The 15557-nt window shown below is 41.1% G+C and overlaps 1 protein-coding gene across 5 annotated transcripts in view; it reads right to left on the bottom strand.

Annotated features, from left to right (window-relative positions):
- The window catches only part of PXK (PX domain containing serine/threonine kinase like), a 1650359-nt gene that overhangs the window by 279901 nt on the left and 1354901 nt on the right, over nt 1–15557 (bottom strand). For 3 of the 5 annotated variants that reach the window (XM_044078800.1, XM_044078797.1, XM_044078799.1), the window contains exon 17: nt 15263–15325. In XM_044078800.1, the coding sequence (XP_043934735.1) occupies nt 15263–15325 (63 nt within the window). The remainder of the gene's footprint in view (nt 1–15262; nt 15326–15557) is intronic. The other 2 variants (XM_044078801.1, XM_044078798.1) reach the window with 1 other exon arrangement.

The following is a 15557-nucleotide window of genomic DNA, read 5'->3' as shown; positions in this document are numbered from 1 at the left end:
CTTGCACCCAGGAATGTTATCATTTGAGAGGGCACCAGTTGTGATTTCTTTTCATTTATTGTGTACCCTAGGAATGTTAGAAGCCTTTTCACAAACGCCAGGTGTTGAAGAAGAATGTCCTTGCTCTCTGCTTGAATGATACAGTCATCCAAGTAAGGTTATATTTGAATACTTCTTTGTCTGCAAAATGCAATTATTGGTGCCAGGCACTTTGTAAAGACCCTGGGAGCAGTAGATAAGCCAAAGGGCAGTGCAGAGAATTGGTAATGCATTAAGCCAGCCTTGAATCTGAGGTATCTTCTGCACGATTGCCTTACTGGGACATGCAGGTATGCCTCTTTTAGGTCTAATGTCACCAGCCAAGCATTATTGCCCAGCATGGGCAGAAGCTGCTGCAATGTCAGCATTTTGAATTTTGGAATGTCCAGGTATGTGTTCAAAATCGATAAATCCAGTATTGGCCGCCAGGCCTTGTCCTTTCTGGGTACCAAGAACAGTCTTGAGTAAAAACCTTGTCCTTTTTCCTGTTCTGGTACTGGCTGAATGGCCCCCATATCCATGAGGGATGTAACCTGTTTGTGTGCCTCTTCCCATTGAATGTTTGGCAGATCTGGCCAACCGTTTGCCATTGGCTGAGTATGGAAATGGAACCTGTATCCCTGTGATATGTTTAGCACCCACTTGTCCTGGGTTATTAACTGCCAATTTTGAGCAAAAAGTGCTAATTTCCCCCCTAAGGGTGCTGCCAAAAGATAAGTGCTTGGTGAAGGCAGAGAGAAGTCATTGGGACTGTTTTCTGTAGGTATGTGCTTTATCTCCTCCGGATTTGGAGGTAGAAGTGCCCCCCATTGCTTTGACCTGTATGAATCTTGTGCCTGGTATTTGGAACCCTTAGGGCGTCTGGATTTGTCCCTTTGAGCTCTGTCTGACACAGGAAAGGACCAATTTTTTTGTAGGCCAGTGTCTACTGAATCTTGGTGGCTGCACTTGTAAGAAGTCTTTTACAGTTTGCATAGACTTAAATTTGACTTCCATTTTCTTTAAAACCTCTTCTGCCTTAATACCAAACAGAGTATCATGCTGTAAAGGTGCATCTACTAATTGAGCTTTAACATGATCAGGCAAATTTTGTTCCTTTAGCCAGGCATGCCTCCTAATCACAGATCCAGTAACTGCGGCCCTGCAGGAGGCCTCTAAAGAATCAAAACCACATTGCAAAGTATGCTTTCCAACCTGTTCAGCTGCATGCAATAATTCCTGCAATTCTTTATTTTCTGCACGTTCAGAAATCAACATCATTTTCTGTTTCAGCAATCCCATAACATGTTGTTGATACTTGAGAATATGAAACTGGCAGTTTAAGGCCCTAATTGCCAAGGTTGCAGATGTATAAACCTTTTTTCCCCCATCTATCCAGTGCCCTTGAATCTCTGTCAGAGGGGGTAGGATTTTTTTGCTGTTGAGGCCTTAACTCCCTTTGGACCCTGTGAAATAGTTTCAGGATCCGCAGCAGGGTTTCTAAATAAAAAAATTTGTGAGAGTCAGGGACCCTGTAATATCTTTCAGGCTTGCGGGGAGCCGGAGGTAAGGAGTCAAGCTTGACTCTGAAAACACATCATCCACAAAGTCTAAAACAGGGGGTATGGCTAAAGGCCTGTGCTGAGGGAGAAGGAGGAAATCCCTGAGCCTCTTTTTTTTGATTCTGAGAAATCTTGACTCTCCCAGTGAAAATGCTCCCTCAAAGTATGCAAGAATTCTCCAAAAGAATAATCCTCTGGAGGTGATGCAGATGGTATACACTCCTCTGCATCAGAATCCTCATAGGGAGGAACAGATAATTCCTGATCAGAAGAAGAATCAGAAGAAATAGAAACCTGATCTGAAGATTCATAATCGGTGTCTTGCCTAAGCCTCTTATCTGCAGGGGGATGGGAACCTCTGATCAAGGTAATAAGGTCTTCAGCCATTTTGATCATCTGTTTTTTAGGCATAGAGGCCTGTGCACCTGGCTCATGCATCAGTTTTTTAGTTTTAGAAGTTGCTTTTGTCTTTGATTTTGCAGCTGTCATTGGTTTGATATAAAAAATGTTGAGGCCTGAATACACCCTCAGAAGCCGATGCCTGCTCAGCAGCTCCGGACCCATCCAAGCGAGATACATCCGTGGGTCCAACACTTTGAGTATCTCACGGCATGCCGGACTCCACATGGGTGTCAGTAGGGGCCTGCAACTCAAAAGTAGCAGGTATCAGGGGCTGCGAAAGCGCCTCACTGAGTACCGGCGAACCGGCGACTGGCTTAGGAGAAGCTTTGTCATCGGTTTTGGACCTCGACAGTCTCTCTCTGTCCTTTTCTTTGCACTGTTTATGTACTCCGGTAGTCAGATTGCTATCCGACGACATTTCTGGGTAGTTAAATCTGTTTCCAAAATATTTTGAGGCAAAACTATACCGACGCTTAATAGTGCGTTGGTTAAATCTAGCACAAAACCGACAGCCAGGCACGTTGTGATCAGGGCCTAGGCAAGGAATACAGTATAAATGGAAATCCTTATGAGGTATTTGCTTCCCACAAGTAATACAATTATTAACTTTTTCTGACATCGGTATGGAGCAAGAAAAAAGTTTCCCCAATGGGGTACTTAGCTTTAGTGAAGACTTCGGTTCTGAAACTCAAACTCGAATATTTCAGGAGTCGACCGACCGGCACTTGCAAAATGCTTCTGCTTCGGGCACCGTGTGGCAAGAAAGACTAAAGAAAATGGCGTCAGCTGCTTGTTTTATACCCCTGACGACCTGACGTCATGGAAGAGGAGACAGCAGCTGACGCAGGACCCAAGACTTTGGAATTCAGGCCGACTGAGGGCAACCTGCCAGCAGATTACCCAAATGTAATGACTGCAACAGTGAAACACACAGAACATCTACCACCCCATTAGCCTGACGAGCCTGGTCTGCAAGGCCATGGAATGTATCATCATGGAACTCATAAACAAAGACATTGGTAATCTCCAAACTCTGGACCCCACCCAGTTCAGGTTTGTAAAAGGCAGATCATGTCTCCAGCTTTACTCTGTCGCATATCGCCTACTCAGAGGCGATCTCTGCCTAACATACAAAGCTATGTCAAACCCAGAGCTGTTGGACATGCTGCATGTAAAGAAATCCCAATCCCTCCGAGCTACACGCTCTAGGGACCTAAACCTTGTCACCACAATAAACAGAACATGCTGGAGGGATAGATGCCTATCTCAGAGACTTCCCATACTCTGGAACAAACTACCTATCTATATCAAACAAAGCTCCTCATTAGCACTCTTCAAGAAAAATCTTGATGATTGGATGGGAGATAGGAAATTCACCCCGGGGATCACTTCTGTGGCTCTGCTTGACAGGGGCACAGGAAAATAATTTTCTTGGGTGGCAAAAGCCAGGGTACCGTTTGGCTAGGCTTATATAGGCCCTAGGGCCAATAGCCTAGTACCTACCTATGAACCTGATAGACTTCTTTGAAGCAGTCACCAAAGCCATAGATGAGGGTAAGGTGGTTCACACAGCCTATCTAGATCTCGCCAAGTCTTTCGACACCATCCCCCACTCTGGAATTATAAATAAACTCACTAAACTAGGTATAAATCCCTATGTCACAAGATGGGTTGCCAACTGGCTCATGGAGAGAACCCACACTGTGAAAGTAGCAGACTCCAAATCCGACTTCAGACCAGTGACAAATTAGTAGTCTCTCCTTTGATAATCACATCGCCACAGTGGTCAGGAAATCCTTCTACGCGGCACACCTCATCACAAAAGGTTTCTCATCCAGAAAAAAAGAGGTCACTGTTCCCCTCTACTCATCACTCATTAGACCCATTATAGAGTACAATGCCCCTTTTGGTATGTACCTCACAAAACATCTACAACAACTGGAAAGGCCACAGAAATACCTCACAAAGAGGATTACTGGTCTCAAATAAATGCCCTACGCAGACCATCTAAAAAAAAACAGCTTTACTCAGTTGCATATCATCTACTCAGAGGCGATCTCTGCCTAACATACAAAGCTATGTCAAACCCAGAGCTGTTGGACATGCTCCACTTAAAGAAATCCCAATCCCTCCGAGCTACACGCTGTAAGGACCTAAACCTTGTCACCACAATAAACAGAACATGCTGGAGGGATAGATTCCTGTCCCAGAGACTTCCCATACTCTGGAACAGACTACCTATGTCAAACAGAGCTCCTCATTAGCACTCTTCAAGAAAAATCTTGATGATTGGATGGGAAATAGGAAATTCACCCCGGATATCACTTCTGTGGCTCTGCTCGACAGGGGAAAAGGAAAATAATTTTCTTGGGTGTCAAAAGCCAGGGTACCTTTTTGGCTAGACTTATATAGGCCCTAGGGCCAATAGCCTAGTACCTACCTATGAACCTATGTTTTTCTCACCTGGATGCCCCTTATGTACTGCAAAGCTCACACTCTGTGGGCATATGTCAGACACATGCAGCAAGAGGAAAATGCCCAGGTTTTGGTATGCTGGCCAGACATACTATACTTGTGGCAGAACACAGTATTACTAACATATTGGAGGTAATAGAGATCAAGGAAGGACATAAAACTTTTGATTGACAATGATCTACAAAGCACATTTAAATAAATAGAAAACTTAAAAATATATATATTTGTTGTTCTCTCCACCAGTTTGTGAAAATCATTTTTATTTTGAAAACTTCATGGAAAATACAGACATAGTGTTTATGAAGAATGGAGAAAACATGCTGTTGCTTCAATGTGCTGACTGAATCTAAACTACAAGGAGGCTGGGACTGTTCTTGCTTATATTACCAAACACTGCCAATCTCAGCCCCTGGGCTGCATTTTAATTCTGCTCAAAGGTGAAAGGGGGAGGGAAGCAAGCAGACTGCTCAAATGGTATACTGTAAAATCTAGCTAGATAACTGTGAATGCAAAGACAGTGTCAGTAGATCTTAAAGATACTTTCTCTTATTGGGCACTTGTATAAACTACAGAGTCTATGCAATAGGATTGTTTGTCAATATCTTACAGTCTGCGCTTTGTAGCAATGACATCTGTAATGTGTGCTCATCATACAGGAAGCTAGTTTGACTCCTCATAAGAGATGCTGTGTGGAGAATCTAGCTGTATGGAAACAGTAAAAAAGGGCAAATCTTTCCACAAGTCAAATCTTGCAGAAAAAAGAGAGACCTGGGCTAAAAACTATAAAGCAATTTCCAGCAGGTTAAATCTTCTAAAGATAAAGACCTGGGCTATAAAGCTCTGTAGTGCTATGTGCCAAGGTAATACAGACTGACATAACAAACTAGCCAAATTAAAAAGTATCATGAAGATATACCACTATAAATGCAAAGATGTATTTTTTTCTTTACAGCTATTTCTTTCAATAAAATGCACATATGAATGAACATTAAGCAATACCAACAGAAGAACAGACTGGTGGCAGGTCACAAGATTACGAAAATAGCTGTCCTACAACCACCATGCTAAAGCCTGTACAGGACATTGAGTGATATGGTAAGTTCTTACACAACTGTACTATGTCCTTCCTTAGATCACTGCTGCAGTATTCCAAACTGTTGAGTGATCCCCAAAGCTCAAGTGTAAAGGGTGGCTGGATGAGACTTAGGACAGCTGTCACGCAGTCCAGACAGGACTGATCTGGCAAAGGAAATCTGAAGTTAGAAAAGGCATCTACTCTGTCATGTTTGGTAAAAGTATGAACCAAGGACCAATTAGCTGCTTCTAGGATACCTCTCGTCTACTCCCTTGTAAAAAGCTCCAGAAGCCGCCACTTCTCTGGTAGAATGTGCAGTTGCTAGTGAAGACAACAGAATGTGCAGTTGCTAGTGAAGACAACAGATTTGCCATAGTGGGTATAACAAAAAGAGATGGATTTAGAAATTCAGCAAGCAATAGTTTGTTTTGAAGCTAGGCTACTGAGCTTGTTTTTTTGGAATAAACAAACTGGTCAGCTTTGCGGACTGACATTAACTTATCCAAGCAGAATCTGAGCCATATATGTACATCCAGACAGTGCAGTATTCTCTCCCTCATTTTGTGGGTAAGGATAAAAGGTAGGGAGGTTGATGGGCTGATTGTGGGCTACTTCATTAACCAGTTGAGACAATAAAGAGGGACTGTTCATCAAAGACTTGGTTATTATGGAAGATAAGGAAGGAAGGGGAGGTCTTCAGGGCCTATTGCTAAGAGACTCATCATGCAGAGATAAGGGCTAGAAGTATGGTTTTCCAAGTACAGAATTTCAGTGAATCAGGGGCTGCTGGTTCAAAAGGTGGACAAGTGAGTTTCCTAAACTATGTTAAGGTCCCAGGGAGGCAGAATAGCTTTCCTAGGTGGTTTTAGGTGGAGTACACCTTTCAGAAACTGGTTTCCCGCTAGTCTAGACAGAAGAAAATGGTCGAGTGGTAAGCAAGCAGAAGCTGCCAAGTAGTATGCCAGGCCAGCTTTTAACAGCTCACACATTACACAAATTAAACAGGATAATAAAGAGAACCCAATTTGCATAGGGTCCTGTTTATGAGCATGACACCAAATAGAAAATCTTGATTTCCATGTAGTAGGTTTCCTTGCCTCCTGGAGAACTTGAACCAGGCCCTCAAAAAAAATCTGTCTGAAAGGGATCAAAATCCTATCATCCATGGTGCCGGGGTGAGAGATTACAGGTTGGGCTGAAGAAGTGAGCCCTTCTGTTGTGTGAGCAAGTCCACTTTATGGTGTAGCTTGTGGTGATGATCCCCCCCCCCCCTGGCCTAGGTGGTAGAAAAGGGGGAACCAACAGAACCTCTGGTTGGTCTCTCTGGATCTTTATTAAGATTTCTGGTATAGCAAAAGGAAGGCATATAGGAACCTCCTTTCAAAGAAAGGACATGGTGTCCATTGTCCATGCATGAGGACAATAAGTCCTGAAGCAGAAGACAGGAAGTTGTTTGTTGTGGATACAGGCAAATAAGTCTATCTGTAGGATACCCCATTTGTGGACAATGTCTAAGAAGACCTATCTGGTCAGCATCTATTTGTGAGGTTCTTCCCTTGATCTACTTAAACAAACCTGTCAAAGCATTGTCCTGTGAGGGGATGCAGACAGCTTGAAGGGACAAGTTTGCTTCAGTGGCCTGAACCCATGCCATAAGAGTTAGTCTGCATAGCAGATATGATCTTGTTCCCCCCTGTTTATGTGCTACATGCCTGTTTTGTTGTCTGTCAAAATTCTGAGAGCAACTGGGGCCTAAGAGTTGGAAAAGATCTGCAGGACCTGAGTTTGTGCCCACATCTTCTTCAGGTTGATGCTTTCTGAACTTAGATTTGGTGGTGTTCAGGGGATGGCAGTGCTGAAACCAGGTGGACTTCAGGTACCAACTGGATTTTTCTCATATGGAACCTGGCAAAGAGGACCACAGATATGGTTGTAGCCATGAATTTCAATGTCCTGATAATTTCTTTTGCAGTGTAAGTCTGAAGGGGTAGGAGAGACTGGTAATAAATATAGATACTCTGTACCTTACCTGGAGGCAGAAGAGACTGTGACGTTTTGTGTCTAGTCTGCAGCACAGGAAGACTAGGTCTTGGGTTAACTCCAGAGTGGATTTCTTAAAGTTGCTCATGAACTGTAGACATTAGAGTAGGAACATGGTGAACCTGAGATGGAGCAAAAGTGTTTGTGGAGAAGATGCCTATATTAACAGGTCATCCAACTAAGGAAATGGATGGCTATGGTCTCAATTTGTGAAAACCCTAAGGACTGTAGAAAGTCCAAAAGGCAAAGCAGAGATGTAAAAGTGTGATGAAGAGGCCAAAAAACTTCAGAACGTTTTCATAGTAACAGTGGATTGGAGTGTGGAGGTACGCATCTTTTACATCCAAGGATACCAAGAAGGCTTGTGGAATTATGAAGGGCAGAAGAATTTGGGGAGAGAGCAACATATCCATTATAGGTCTCTATTCTACTTCTTTTCTTGGAGCAAGGAAAAGTCTGGAATAGAACCATTTTCCAATGTATGGCTGTGGCATATGTTCTATTGCCTCTGTCGACTAAGAAGGCTTGAATGACAGGAAAGAGTAACAATCTGATTATGAGAAGGAGGGGTGCTCTTCAATGAAGGGGACTTCCTTCCAAGTCATTCTCTATCCAAGCTGAACAAGGGAGAGAATCTATTTGTCTGTGGTAATGAAATGCCAATTTCCTGTAGAAGAGGTAAGTCTTTTGGACAGAAGGGGTGCTGGGACTAAGGGGGGAGACAGAGATTAGAGAGTAGTCAGGCTGATTTGTCTGGGTAGAGAGGCCTCTCAGATTTTGAATTCCTGTATGGTTTGTCTTAGAACCTTTTCCTAGGCATTTTCTTAACCTTATAAGGGTCCTGGACTCCCTGTGGGCAAATGAAGTGGACTTTGCAAGGTAGTTTCTCTGGTACCTGGGAACTGAAGTCAGGAAAATTTGTCTGCAGTTCTTTATATCCCCTGTTCTTGCAGGGTTTTAAACAAACTGGATGCATCAGAGCCAAATAAAAGATCCCCCTATTCAAAGGGGGATCTGAATGCTTGAGGAAGGGAATGAGACTCTAATAATAGAGCCTGTAGCAGCTGCTTTTGGAGGAAGCATCTACTGCATCATAACTGCAACTGATGTTATGTCTAGCCATTTCAAAGCCTGCGCCACCATAGGCATGACCTGTTGCTTACTGGCTGGTTCTTCCACAGAGGCCAAAATTTTGTTTAAGTTCCCCAAAGTAGACAAAAAATATTAAGTCATATGGGTCTGAAAGTTCAGAGCTCTGAAGGATAGAGTGTAAGAAGTATTCTTTCCCAATCTATCTACTGGTCTACTGTCTTTATCTGTTGGAAGGGCATTAGCTTCAGGTTGGACTATAGAAGGCTCTTCTGTAGCCATAGAAAACATGGAATGCTCTGCCAAGGGATTCTTAATACAGAAATGTCAATTATTCAGGCACTTTATAAAACCTATCAGACCTTTTAGGGGCTGGTGGCGGAGAGTCATGAGCAGTAGAAGGAGATGCAAAGGTGAGAAAAGCCCTTAGGACAACAGTAGTGTAGCAAGAATGCCTACCGCTAAAAGATATCTTTTTTTGCACATTAGAAATCTGTTTCAATTTCCATTCAGAATGTTTCTTCATGTTATAGACTGTTTCCCCAACAGAAGCTTCTTCAACAGGGGAATCATGGGAAAGGGGAATCTTCATGATCAGGAGCCACTAGGCCTGGAGAATGGCTCAGAGATGAGCAATCCAAGGAGTGATAATCAGACACTGAGTCTGCCTCATCCTCCACTTTTGGGGGGGGGGGGTGCAGCAGGAGTAGAAGTTGTTGAAGCAAAAGATGTCTAAACAGGCCCTGGAAAAAATTCCATCCACTCCTTTCCCCTAGTACATCTTTGGAGAGGAAAACATTTTAGTTTTCTTTTTTTCTTTTTAGGTGTGACATCTGCTTTCAAATGAATTTAAGGTTCTGACTCCTGACGTACCTTGATAACAGACCCTGATGCCTCCTTCCCAAACTAAAATTTGCGGAATAGTTTTGGGTCCTTCAGAGATAATTATATGGAGTCCCCCCCCCCCTCACCACTGTCAGCAGCAGAAGTCATTCTGGACAACCAAACCTCAGACATCACACTGGCGACCAATGGGGTTGCTGTAGCTTGCATCTGAGGAGAAGTAGGGTGTTCTGTGGGTTCCAAGATCTCATTGGGTATGTCAGAGTCTGACTGGGCAAGTGTAAAGTCAGGAGTAGGCCCCTCAAGTTTCTTATTTGGGATAGGAGGGATGTCAGGAGTGGAAGGGTCCCACCATCTGAGCCTGGGTGAGGTGCTTAAGGGGCTGGGTTTCCAAATACACATTGAGGGAGGAAAGTAACATCAGCAAGGTTTCAGGTATGAAGGACTGGCAAATCATACAGTTCTTGTAATCAAACTCTAAGCCTAAACAGAACAGGCACTGGGAGTGGGTTGAGGGAGAGGAGGAAGGTTGGCACAGTCACTGTTTAGCACAGAATGACCTTTTCAGGAAAGGAACCCCTTCTATTTAGTTTGGAAACATTATCCTCCTGCCATTTCTTCTTGGCATCATGATTCTTCTTAATCTGGGATTTTTGTTTGTTCTGCCCTTTGAAGTTGGACACCTTGGTAGAACAGAACCTGGGAATGTGAAACTTTCTACACACCCCATGCACCAATTTACCTCTAGCATGCGATTGTTTGAGAATCTGGGTAGCAAAAGGACCAAAGAGAAACTCAGAACTTAAAGGAGCATTAAAAATTTTATTTTTTAAATCCTTAAGAAAAATACTGTTATATAACCAAGCATACCTTAATACAACAGATGTGGCTGCATTTCTAGTAATAGTGTCCGCACCTTCCAAGACACTCCTCAAAGCATGTTTCGAAACCTCAGTCACATTATAAACAATCTGATTCATATAACACTTCTGTTCAGCAGGCAAAGATACAGTAAAGTCATATAAACTGTATGCATAATGCAAAATAAATTTCCACATGAAGACCTGATAATTTTAAAATTCTAAAGACTAAATTACTAGACTGAGACAACTATTTTCCCTGAGATTCTAAGCCCTTGCCAATTCTACAGCAGTGAAGAGTGAGAAGAGCCCAAAGTTCTTTTGTTAGAGTTGGCAACTAGATAAACAGCAGCTGGCTCAGCTGACAATGAAGTAAAGAAAGCTGCAAGATCAGCGTACACCCTGCATTTCCTCAAAGCCTTTTTTTAAGAACTGGTTCACTAGCCAAAGGGTTTTACAAGCTGTTTTATAGACATCTTCTAAGGCTGGTAACAGAGGAAGAACAGCCAAAATATTTGGCCCATCTTCAATAAGATCATAAACACTGCCAATCTCTGGCGTAAATACAGATTGCCTGCAGTCAAGTACATCACTAAACATAGCTATCCATCTATGGAAAGGTGAATACTTGCGTAGGTTTTTGAACCTGCTCACCTTGTGAAGAATCAGACTGGATGGACTCAAGAGTGTTCACTACTGTCTGTATTAAGAGTCTCCATCAAAATCTGTACCACTAGGCTGATCTGTATAGAAGGTAGTCCCATAGTCATTCTGAATAGGAGCATAGTTTCTGAGATTACTGACTGTAAAACACTCTTAGCTAAGAAAACCACATCAGCCCAGTAAATGGTAATAACCTGATTGTCTGTTGTGTGGTAGAGTCTTTGTTTCTTATTACCATGAACTACACTAGAAGAGAAAATATCTGGGGACAGAATATTATGTGTGGCAAGGGGTCTCTAGTTCTCCCATACCTGAACCAGGTACTGCAACAGCCCAGGAGTATGTCTGACCCCAGTAAAATACAGGGCTGCAGGCTCACACCAGACAGTGATGGGGAAAAATGTAAATAGTCTGTGGGTTGGCTTAAGGCAATGACAGATTCCCAAACTGTAGGATGAGGTGAGTTTTGTTCATTTTTTTACTTCTTGGGTGCAACTGGATTTGATTGGGGGTGGGGTAAGGCAGCCATATCAGGATCCATCAAGTCAGGGGAAAAGACATCAACCAAAATAATACACTGACACTATTAAGGACTGACTAAGGACAGCAATAATAGAAAATATAAACTATGTCACCACACAGTAAATAGGGGTATACTGCGTAACATATAGTAGAAACCTTTTGAATTATAAACCTTTTTCTATAATTTGTACAACCTAGTAAATAGCTCACACACAGTCACAGTAGCAAGTAAAATTCACGTGTCCAAATAGTGGCAAAAAAAAAATCAAATATATGTCCTTAAATCAAATAGAAACTTTTAAAATGGTATACATAAGCATTTACTTAAGAGATTCCCTTGCTGAAATAATAAAATTTCCTCAGAAAATGCAAATAAAGTAATCTGAGCTAAACCTGATGATAAAAATGTGTTAAATCAGTAGTAAAGATCATATACATGGAAAAACTGTAAAAGAAAAGTGCAATATTTTCCTTTTAGAACTTCTAAATGAAGCAGATAAACCAAAACAAGAAGCCTAGTATTCAACTGACACCACAGAACTTCCATTTTGCAGTCACAGAATACTTTAGAAAAGCTCCATAAGTGCTTTAGTATTAAGCATACAAAGAGCAGCGGTTAGTGTTGTCACCTCACAGCAAGAGGTTCTCCCGTTCGATTCTCGGCTGGAACGCCTTGTGTGTGGAGTCTGCATGTCCTCCACATAGTTGAGTTGACGTCTAAAGACATGCAGGTAGATGCGTGCATAAATGGGTGTGCCTTCTTTGAATGTTGGGCATCAGGCTGGCAACTCGACACTGTAAAAATCCACTGCCAATCATTAGCGGACCAGAGATCCGCTGTGGCGACCCGTAACCGGGAAAAGCCGAAAAACATTAGTATTAAGCATACACAGAACACAGTAGTAAGCTAGAATTCCCTGAGGAATTATGAGCAATAGTAAGAATATTACAACAAAAAGTTAACACACATACACGCACGAACACACAAACACATACGTATTTAAATAAAATAGAAAGAAACTGCAAGTATATAATAATAAAAAGGAAAATAATTTCCCATAGGAATCTTATTAGAGTCTGGAAGCTGAAATCCACCAATGTAGACTGCTACGGAAATTCAACTGTGCAAGTCCCACAGCTGGCTGTAAAAGACTGAATAACTGACTTTCTGTGAAAAGGGTTAGGCTTCCGCTGATGGGAAAGGCTTAGCCAATTCTCTGTCACAGAGAGTCAGAGGAGGGGATTCAGAGCTCTGGAAAGCTACCAATGTGGGCTTGTGATCAGACACAGAACCCATATGCCACTGAGGCAGTGTGAAGGATTAACATTAAACAGTGTGCAGCACACAGGATGTACAGCACGTAACAAGGAATTGTAAATGACTGTATATGCCAGTGGTTCAGGGTTTGATTCCTTCAGCCTCCATTGCCTGTGTGACTCTGAGCAAGTCATTTAGCCAGTCAACTCACCCAGGCTGAGTCTGAAAAAGGTCTATGGGAATCTACTCTGCTACTGCAAATGAATACATACAAAATAAATAAAAATGCCGGTACTGTGCAGTACATTGCATTTGGTCTCTGCAAAAAAAAAAAAAAAAAAAAAAAACGAGAGAGTCTCAGAATGGAAGCCAAAATGTTTACACCACCAGAACATTTCTTGAGCTGTTGCTTTTCTACAGAAGAATTAACAAGAATGATCTCATGGATGACTTTACACATGCAATCATGTAAGTGACGTGAAAATTATACATAAAAACACACACACACACACACACACACACACACAAGCAAATGTGTAAGTATACAGTCTAAACTCATTACAATATCAGCAAATCAAGGACAGCCTTGGCTGGTCAGAATACAATGTATTTATTAGGTCTTAGTGACAAATAAGTATACTTTCTACATATGACCTGATGAAAGGGTCACAGTCCATGGAAGAACTGCCCACTGTACTAGCCTCCAGTCAATTGCCATTTCACGTGTCTCTGCACATATAAACCAGGAAGATGCATCTTATTAGCAAAAAGGAAAAATAGACAGTATGATGAGCTGTTGTAATGAACTCAGTGTAACCTAGCTCTTAAAGGACTGCAGGCACTTATGCCCAAAATGTCTACCTCATGCTTCAAAAGACTTGATAACTGCAATACACTGCATTCATATAGAGTAAACCAAATGACATGCTACTCACTCTACAACAAAAGCAACATTTTATTTGGTGTACTAACACCATTCTACCTTACCTTAAATTTCTTGGCTCTTGATAAGATTTGATTGCTATCTTTGCCCCCCCCAACTAAATGCTCTTAGACCCCAGCTGGAAGGCCACACAGCTGCAACTACAGCTGCAACATGCGTTTCTTCCAACAAATCAGCAGGTAAAGTAATTATACCAGAAAGATTATCATTCTTAATCAAACTATAACTTTTGACCTTCTGTCACCCATAAGACACAATATCTATTACGAAGAAGTTCCAACCAGCAGAGTGAAGCATCAGTAAGAAAGCACAGCTCTTGAGCAGCTGTGATAATCAGGTTTCTTACATTTCCAAAGATAAACAGCATATATAGATAAAGTAACACAGAATAATGTATTGCTGTTCTTTCCCATTTTCTCCCACCTGTAAGGATGTTGCCTTCCTACAAGTTCTTATGTTTTAATTTCAATTCACTGGTGTCTTCTGCAGCATCTGGAACATAGCCAACCATATGTGCAGTATTACTGTTTAATGATGTATATTGGACAGTTCTTTATTGTCTTCATATCATGCTATCTGGCTAACAGAAATCATGTGTCAGTCCTACCCTGCCAGACATTGTAAAGGGCTAACATATCTGAACAGGAAAGGAAAACTTCACGGCCAATGAAGGCAAAGACACTGGTGACCACAATGGGTACAATCTTTTACCTGCCATTAATTAAGAGTATGTACAAGTTATCGCCTTGGTAGGTATATATCTGTGCCAGATTCCTGTGGTAACTACAAAACATAAGTAGTCAAAATACGTCTGTCTGTTGCATAAACATACTGTCTTTGTACTTTGGTTCTCTAACAAATATATCATCTGAAGGCTACTGTCAACCTTTTAGGATATTAAAGAATATGATCCTACTAATTCGTATAATTACTTTTCCACAAACATTACAATGAGTGTTTCTAAGTGGCTACGATTTTTTAAATAATCTTTTCCTGTTCCTTTACTTTAAAACTTCAATATTTTTCAGTTAAATTGCCAAACTAATTAGATTACGAATGATGTATTTTCTGAATTACAATGAGAAACAAGAAACATTTTGGATGCAGCAAAATGAAATATAATATTTAACTACTTTTCCCTCAAAAAGATGCCACTGACTCATTAAATATACATAGATACATATACACAGACACACACGCACACATTTTATATATATATATATATATATATATATATACATCTATATATATATATCTATATATATATATATATAAATATATCTATATATATATATATATATATATATAAATATATCTATATCTATATATATATATCTATATATATATATATATATATATATATATATATATATATATATATCTATAGACTGTGAATGACGAGGTACCAATTGGCCATCAGCAGCCAGGTATACCATCACAAGAGCACGGAGTTACACAATTGGTTAAGCAATAAGAAAATGACTCCTCTATGAAACAAAATATTTTACTCACCTAATGATGGAGGAGGGGTTGGTGATGATGGTGATGTTAATGGAGAACTTGCCCCAGAACCTGCTAAAAGGAACAAAACAGAAGTTTGTGAAAAATGGAAGTCCCTGGAATATTAAGAAAGTAATTTATACAAAGTGAACAATTTGCTTTACTGATATAGTGTGTGAGAGAAACAGTAATGCAATGCATACTCCGTGGAGGCCATAAGCAACTTCTACTTAGGTACTTTCAGATATAGCCACAGTAAGATGTAATAAGAAGCTATGTACCTACCATAATGTTCCATGTTAGTTGT

This window comes from Protopterus annectens, chromosome 7.part1, assembly GCF_019279795.1.
Source record: "Protopterus annectens isolate FY-2018-M chromosome 7.part1, PAN1.0, whole genome shotgun sequence".
Taxonomy (NCBI): Eukaryota; Metazoa; Chordata; order Ceratodontiformes; family Protopteridae; genus Protopterus; species Protopterus annectens.
This window is presented reverse-complemented; position numbering and strand designations above follow the sequence as displayed.